The following is an 8,269-nucleotide window of genomic DNA, read 5'->3' as shown; positions in this document are numbered from 1 at the left end:
GGCTACAATCTGCAAGGTCAGAAGTTTGAAACCACCAGCAGCTCTGAGGGAGAAAGATGGGCCTTTCTACTCCTGATAACAGCTACAATCTCAGAAACCCACGGGGGCAGCTCTACCCTGTCCCATCGGGTCACTATGAGTCAGAATTGATTTGAAGGCAGTGAGTTTTGGCTTTGGTTTTGTGGAGTTTGGCTTTATGGAGTTTGCTTTGGGTTTGGGAGTTTGGTTTTGTCAATCAATGAAACATAAGGATACAAGCCAATTATTCTTCAATCCATTTCAAAAATCAGCGCTTTATTTTGTATTTTACAGATTTATTTCCCTATTTAAAGAAAAACACAGAAGCATGACCTTTAGAAGATCTAAGCTGCAAGTATTTTAATATAATACGGTGAAACATTTCATGATATATAAATTAAGATATCACGTTTCTGTGTAGAAAACAAATGAACTTACAGTGAATAAATAAACTAACAACTTTATATACCAAGGAATACGTGGAGTATAAAAAGTCATCCATATACATACATAGACCGGTGTGTGTGTTCTAGACTATAAATATACTATATATATATATATATACTTAAATATTTCATGTGAAATTACATATTATACTGCATTTGTGTTCAGCTTTGTAAATTAAAGTATTGATGGCATTGGGGGTCTCCCCTGACCTCCAGGGTCCCGGGAATCTTCTTTCCACTCCATGGGTACACACACCAGCAGAGTCCAGCCTCTCCCTCCAAGGATGTCTCACACTGCAGAGACAAGATCCAGTGGCAGTATTAGCAAAGGCAACTGAAACAGCTGTACTGGGGCAAATCCCTGTCTCCAAAGAGTTGTGTCCCTGGGGAAAGACGATACCTTCTGTGCCTCCTCATCATGTGTCAAATGCAAGATTGTCTTCATGTGCATGTTAAATGGCCAACTGTACACAGCTATCTGTTTTCATGGTCCCGGTATTAAATCTGCTGAGCCCAAGGTGTGAGGGATGGACACTTCAATAACAGATCAGCAGTACTTGAAGCATGGGCTTCCACTGTTTCTGACCTATCATAAAGCCACACATTGTTTCTCTCAGTAGCATCTAGAGATTATATGCCTTGTTTCATCCTAAACGTCTCCTCCAGGGGTAACATGACTGTTGCCTTAAAGAGAGCAGGGCTGACTCGGGGTGTGTGCTTCGGAGAGGACTGCAATGGAAGCTCTGGTGTCAGGTGGGACCTTACAGGTAAAGTAGTCTTAACTGTAGTAGTAAAACACTTAATCAATAAGCCCCAGCCCAAGAAAGGAACAAGGAAGCCAGCAGAGATAGAAATGGGCCTGCTTCAGGAGATACTGAATAAGAGAAACTACCCATTGCACGGCCTGAGGCATTGTTTCATTCAATGGACAGAGTGAAACATGCACACCAAAATAGTTGTTTGCGCAACTGATAGATTTCTCTTTGACAGGTGTGTCCAAGGGGGAAAGGACGGTCTTTTTTGACAATGGTTCTGTGACACCTGGATCTCTGCATACAAAGGAATGAAGTTGAACCCTTGCCTTAAGCTATGTACAAATTTTAACTCAAAATGGATTCAAGTAGGGCCATTGTCTAGAGCAGTGGTTCTCAACCTGTGGGTCGCAACTCCTTTGGGGGTCAAATGACCCTTTCACGGGGGTCACCGGATTCATCACAGTAGCAGCATTAAAGTTATGAAGTAACAACAAAAATCATTTTATGGTTGGGGGCGGGTCACCATAACATGAGGAACTGTATGAAAGGCTTGCGGCATTAGGAAGGTTGGGAACCACGGATCTAGAGGGACGTCTTGGTCAATTGTCATAATATAGTTCATAAAGGTTATGTTCTACATCCTACTATGGTGAATAGTGTCTGGGATCTTCATGGCTGTGAGTGACGATCTAAGTTATAATTATTGATCTCAAAGAAGAAACTAGTCTATGAACCATGGTCTCCTCTACCCTAAGCCAAGAAGAACTACGTGGTGCCTGCTTACAATTACTGTCTATTCTGATCAGGACCGTAGTGTGTGGCTCCTGTGAGGCCTGAAGAAAAATGAATCGAACCACAAATTCATTAAAAATCAAAACACAAACACAGATTTACTGGATCAGTTAAACCTGTAAGACTCCCCAAGATCACTTTCCTGAAATCATCATCATCACAGTAACCAAAAGATGGAACTGTCTACAACAGATGTATGGATCCACAAAATGTGACACATTATTTAGCCATAAAAAGGAATGAAATGCTGACATGAGCATAGATGGATGATCCTTGGGAAATAAATCAGACCCTAAAGTATAAGCGTGGTACAATTCCACATATTTGAAATATTTAGTATAGCCTAATTATCACGTAGCATTGTAAATGTATGAATGCTACTGAATTCTACACTTGAAATTATTAAAATAGTAAATTTTGTTAACACATTTAAATAACTAAATAAAAATTAGAGAAACTTTCAGATAAATTAATCTCAAAATTTAAATCTCCATGAGTTTTAGCTCATCTAAAAAAAATATGTTATTGCATCATATTTTAGAACTTTTTTATTCCTCCATGGGGAAAGGGGGAAAAAGAGAAATAAGAAATGCCCAATCAGATACACATTTTTAAGGAGAATTTGGCCCAGTCCTCTTTTTTATTAGATGAAGAATCTAAGGTCCAAAAAATTAATGATCTGTCTAAAGTCTACATCCACTAAAGTGTTAACTGACGGCCATAATTCTCAAAACCAGACCCTCCTTCCCAAGAGGTTTGTCTCGACCAGCCATCAAATGATGAAATGTCCTTAAGTTATCTTGGACACACTATCTGTGGTTCCTAGGGAGTGAAAACATCTCCTTAAACTGACAGGCTTAAGTCCTTCATGATTCATCTCTAGGACTGATACCTTAGGGATGAGCAAGCATGACTTCAGGGATGTGGAACAAGCAGAGCTTTCCTTATAAGGAGGCACAGCAGTCAGACTTGCGTACCTGTTTGCTGTGATAAAATCCATTCTTGTTGCAGTTTGGCAGGTAAAACTTGTAGATTGCTTCTCCGTCCTTCTGTTGGGCTTTGGCTAATCTATCCAATACTTTGTAGAGTTCTCGTTGGCATGGCTTCTAAAAGAATTTGAAATATAAAATATGTGAGAAACTGAATTATTATTAAGAGATAACTATATGACCAGTAAGTGAGGATGGTTACTCTCTCTCTAGAGTTGTCAAGATAAAAGATAAGAATTTCATTCACCTAAACTTAGAGAGAGAAAGGCCAAGCAGTAGCCTATCCAACTTTGTGACGTTTTCCCGACTCCTCCAGACAGCCACTGCATAACTTTGAACACCACGTACCCGGCTGAAAGAAGAGCTGCCCGCTCGCCCAGTGAGGAATTCAGCAGGAAGATGCCTGAGTGTCAGATAACCTTCTTCTGAAAGCCCCAGATTTGTTTCACATCAACGGAATCAAGTGGGAATGTAATTGTCTACCTGGATAATTTAAGAATTAAATTTCCTTCATGTGTCATAAGTTCCATGTGAAAGATCTTAAACATCCAGAAAATGGCTTCAAACCTCCACTTTTCTGGTTGTGGTTGTGAGGGTTTTGTTTTGTTTTTTTCTTTTTTCTTCTTTTGTTTGTTGTTGGTGTTGTCAAATCAACTCAAATCTATGTCACCTTCCAGTGGTAAAATTAAAACCAGTCTTGCGTTAAGATGTGATTGGACATAGTTGGGGGCATATGAAGGAGAGACCCTTATACTGAACTTGAGAATAGTTTAATGATCACTAGAGATGCCCTGCAATGACACTCTCATTGCAAAGATGAGCTCAGAAGCTTGAAGTACCATATCTATAGTTACACAGCATGAATTGCATTTGTTGCTCCACTTAGTTCCTCCAAAGATTCCTAAAAGCAGTTCTCCTGAAAAACTTGGCAACACTAATCATAGACGTGTCTATCAGACTTTGGGAAGAAACATCTTTACAAGCAGGGTTTCAGGGGCAGGGAGGTAACCACAAAGCTTCAACATGGAGAGTGCCTACCATCAGCAGGGCCTCACCTTCCATTTCTTGATGTCCTCAGTCTCGTGAGCTCTGAGGCTTCCGTAAGTGCTGATGGCATTCCAGAGGATGGACCTGTCCTCACCAGAAGGGGCCATCAGATGGAAACTCTCCAGGAGCTGCTCTTGTGTCATCTCAGTACTCTCGGGGGGCACAGTCTCTGGAGCCGAGGAGGTCTTCAAGTCTGAAATGGAACCGGCAGTGCCTTAGAACTCTCCATCCGTGTACCTGCACTGTACTGGATCTCTGACGTCACTCCTGCAGGAGACGTGTGCATGCCTCCCTACTCACAAAGCCAGGCTGGAGTATAAGGATGTCCACACTCATCTATACCATAGGTCCCCAACTTATTTGACCTATTGCCTGTTTGTGTGTGTGTGGGGGGGGGAGGGAATTACTCACCTGCCCCCCGGCAATGAAAAAGTTTTGGACAATAGCCCATGACCCAGGATAAAGTGTAGGTATCTGCTTTTGCATCCCCTTGGATCATTCCAGTGCCCTGCCACACCCTCCAGCCCCCCTGCAGGGAGCAGAGTCACCCACTTAAGGAAGCATTGATCTAGATCAGGGGCCGGCAAACTGCGACTCTCCAGCCATCTGTAGCTCTTTGGGTGTGTACACGTGGCTCTGATGTACAATTGGGGGTGGGTGGGTAGGCGGGATTAAGGATATTATTCAGATAATGGTGACTTCATTGGTTTGTAAAATACATTGATGACTCTCAAATGATTATTAAATTTTCTGTAAAGGACAGCATTGGCTCCCCTGTCTCCAAAGTTTGCCAACCCCTGACCTCGATTGCTTCCACCTCTCTTTCTAGAGACACTTCTAATGGTCTCAGGTAAGAATTATAACAAAAGCAACACCCACTCTGTTCTGGAAAAATGTGTTTTAAGAGTCTTGCAAGGGTGTCCTAAAGTGTTGCTTCTAAGATAGCATCTGGGGGAGGAGAGAAACATCACATTTATGGAGGTAATGGCAAAACTGATAAAGGCAGGGATCGGGCTCAATTCCTGGCGTCATGAGGAAGTCCTGGGAATGGTACTGATCTTGTTAGAACCTCATAGGTGTAAGCAGGGTGGGGTTCGTTTAGCAGTGGGGTCTAGATTGCAGTCCCCTCACACACAGCCCTACACCTTTCCCTCCCCAGAGGCCCTGCCATCTCACATAAGAAGTGACTGACTCCTTTGTAAGCCTCAGAAGCGGGGGGCAGTTTCTAGACCACTCACAGATAGAGCACAGCGATTTGGATGCCGCGTTTGAACAGAATCATGGAGAAGTGATTCGAATGGTACCTGCTACAAGACTCATTCTCCTTGGGGACAGTCCCCTTTGTGGAGAGATAGGCATCCATTTACTCGCTGAAATGCTTCCATTTACTCTGAAGGACAGAGAGTGAACAGGCGACGTGTGACCCTTCCTTGCAGGGGTCACACACTCAAGGCTGAGTCATATCAGAGTACAGACCATGAGGTCCCTCTGTGAAGCCACACAGGATGTGCAACCAGCCCAGATGGGGAGATAGGAAGTCGAGAGTAAGGAAGAGGCATTTCCTTTGCTTCCCACTACAAATAAATTGCTGCTTAAATTCAGGAAAAGAACCTGACGGTTAAGTTCTTAGGAGTTCCCTGCAACTTACACATCAAACACTGTTTTTCTATGCAATGAATGGAAGCGGCGTGGTCGGTGTGAACTCTCACATTATGTTCTGTAAACATCTGGGAAGCACATACCGTCTTCACAGGACACACACTACAATGGACATCCCAAGTCTATTGATGAGGGGAGGGGAGGGGTGAGGAGGGAAGACAGCAGGAGAGATGTTCACATCAGGTCATCATCAAGACCCCAGCTCCAGGGAGGAGGGGGCGGCCTGCCAATGTCATCGCCCTGCAGGAGAAGCTACATTTCCCCCCTTCACTCGCTTACCCTGGCATCTAAGGAACATGCGTGTTATAGTTCACTAGGCTCCAGGTCCTCACTAGGAGACCTGGGTCCTCTCCTCCATCTTCTCACTAAATTTCCCGGCCCTGGGCCTTTTTGTTCTTTTTCTTGGGCCAGGGTCAATGGAACTGGGCAGCCTGCAGCCCCTGTCCTTTGCAAGCTCCAGTGGAAAGCTGATGCCAGCAAGGTGTGCATGACTCCCGGCAGCTTTAGCCAGTTCTTTGCCCTGCCAGATCGCAGGCCTGCCGTCTGTCCTAGTAGGGGACCAGGGGAGGAGGGGGCTCACCTGTGGCCTCTACACTCTGGGCAGGTTTGCTGTCATCTGGTGCAGGCATGCAGGCTCCCCGCCCTCGGGTCAGGGCATGCAGGGGGCGTGGCTCCCCAGGTAGTGCTCGGCAGCTCAACCCACTGCCGCATCGAGCGGTTCTCACGCCACATGCAGCTCCAAGCTGCAGGGCGCACGTCGGACAGCAACCACAGCCGGCTGGTGTGGCGACCTCCAGGCACGAGGCCGGCACTGGCGGACAGAGTGCCAGCTTTTCTTCAGAGCAGGGTGCGCAGCGCCAGGGCTGGGGCGCAGCAACAGTGGCACCAAGGAGGATGCCCAGCATGAGGAGCAGCACCCAGGCTCTTGTGGCGGACGTCTTCGCCATCTCAGACAAGGATCAGTGGAAGACTGGCCAGCGGTGGCAAGCAGACACGGTGTGGAGGGCGGTGGCAGTGGGTGGTGATGGCGTCGAGGCGCGTTGGCGGCTAGAGGCAACGATCTTGAGGCACAGTGGCTGCAGGAGGCGATGGATGCTCACCGGGCCCTGGGCTCGCCTTATGAAGCGTGCTCAAAGCTTGCCCCGGAGCTGGTGGTTAATGATTGACGGTCTCTTGCGTTTGGAGCTGTGTACTCAAAATAAGTTTGTTTTGCTCCTGCTCAAATCGTGGGTGGAAGGAAGGTAAACGGCTAGAGTTTCAGATTCGTGTTTATCCTGTGATGTGGAACCAAAGTCCAATTCTAACAACAGGCGTCGCTGCCAAATGGAGTAATGACCCTTGTTTACATCGGAAGACCATCGCTGGGATCTGGACTAGTCGGCCAGCCCTCGCGGCCTCATCCGGAGAAAGCGCGAGGGTTTAAGTCACCTCCATTTGCAGACATCAAGGCCACAACGAGGGGAAGACCCAAACGAAACAAACAAGTAAAACCCATGGCTGTTGAGTGGACCGCGGACGCAGAGCGCCCCGATAGGACAGGGTAGAACTGTCCCCGGTGAATTTCGGAGACTGTGACTGTTCGCGGCAGTCGAAAGCCTCCCCTTTCTCCTGCGGTGCTAGCTGGTGGTTCGAACCGCAGCCCGATCGGAGCCACTACCCACAAGCGCTGCTCGCAAAACTAGCTGCCACTGAGTCCATGACAACTCAGGGTAGCTCTATGGGCCAGGGCAGAAACGCCCCCGTGAGTTTGCGAGACTGTGACTCTGTGGGAGTAGAAAGCCACATCTTTCCCCATGGAGCTGCCCGTAGTTGGGACTGCTGATCCTGACCACCCATCTCCCTGAGGGCCTTCGTCTTTTCACTGCTCCTCCATTTGCCCAAACATGATGTCCTTCTTCGGGGACCAGTGGCTCTTGACAACATGTCCAAAGTCTGTAAGGTCAAATCCCACCACCCTGGCCTCAAAGGTCACTCCTTACAGCAAGCGGTCCATGGGACTGTCAATATGCTTCCGCAGCACCCCGATTCCAATGCGCCCATCTTCCTTATTCAGTGGTCAACTTTCACATTCATATGAGGCGATGGAAAATGCCTTGGCTTGGGTCAGGCAGACCTTAGTCCTCAAGGAAAGGTTGTCAGGGAAAAGGGAAGACAGGAAGGAAGGAGGGATGCATGGATGATTCAACAATGTGATCACCCAGTGTCATTCCTAGGGTTGGGTGGGGATGGAGTGAGGTTAGCAGTGGGAGGGGGGTTTTCCTGACTCATCTGAAAGGGATGGAGCCAAACCAGAATCACTCAAAAAAGACTGACCAGTGAGTGCTTCCTCCAGAGCAAGGTGAGAGAGAATAAAAAGTGTGCCTGCACGGGGTCCTGATTTTCAGTTACAAAGGAAGCCATACACAAGTAAGGTGACAATACTAGAAAGTTTCTAATAGGAATGGGCATCCAGGGGCACTGTGGGAATAGGGGAGTGGTTCTCAACCTTCCTAATGCCGAGGACCTTTAATACAGTTCCTCATGTTGTGGTGACTCTCAACCATAAAATGATTTTTGTTGCTAC

The 8,269-nt window shown here is 46.6% G+C and overlaps 1 protein-coding gene across 1 annotated transcript; it reads right to left on the bottom strand.

Moving 5' to 3' along the window:
• Positions 1-626: 626 nt before the first annotated feature.
• Positions 627-6,653, bottom strand: IGFBP1 (insulin like growth factor binding protein 1). The gene is made up of 4 exons (XM_075557501.1): positions 6,300-6,653; positions 4,056-4,232; positions 2,989-3,117; positions 627-758 (listed from the first exon to the last, which is right to left on the bottom strand). The coding sequence occupies exons 1-4, from the start codon at positions 6,651-6,653 to the stop codon at positions 627-629; spliced, it is 792 nt and encodes a 263-aa protein (XP_075413616.1).
• Between the last annotated feature and the right edge of the window lie 1,616 nt (positions 6,654-8,269).

This window comes from Tenrec ecaudatus, chromosome 9 (assembly GCF_050624435.1).
Source record: "Tenrec ecaudatus isolate mTenEca1 chromosome 9, mTenEca1.hap1, whole genome shotgun sequence".
Lineage (NCBI taxonomy): Eukaryota > Metazoa > Chordata > Mammalia > Afrosoricida > Tenrecidae > Tenrec > Tenrec ecaudatus.
Note: the sequence above shows the minus strand (reverse complement) of the source record. Positions and strands in the feature narration are given on the sequence as shown.

Excerpts from the sequence above, each read along its gene's own strand:
- IGFBP1 (XM_075557501.1), bottom strand. The coding sequence starts at position 6,653 with ATGGCGAAGACGTCCGCCACAAGAGCCTGGGTGCTGCTCCTCATGCTG. Across the intron at positions 4,233-6,299 it reads ACAGCAAACCTGCCCAGAGT|ACCTCCTCGGCTCCAGAGAC; the intron begins GTAGAGGCCACA and ends TCAGACTTGAAG. Across the intron at positions 3,118-4,055 it reads AGGACATCAAGAAATGGAAG|AAGCCATGCCAACGAGAACT; the intron begins GTGAGGCCCTGC and ends AAATTCTTTTAG.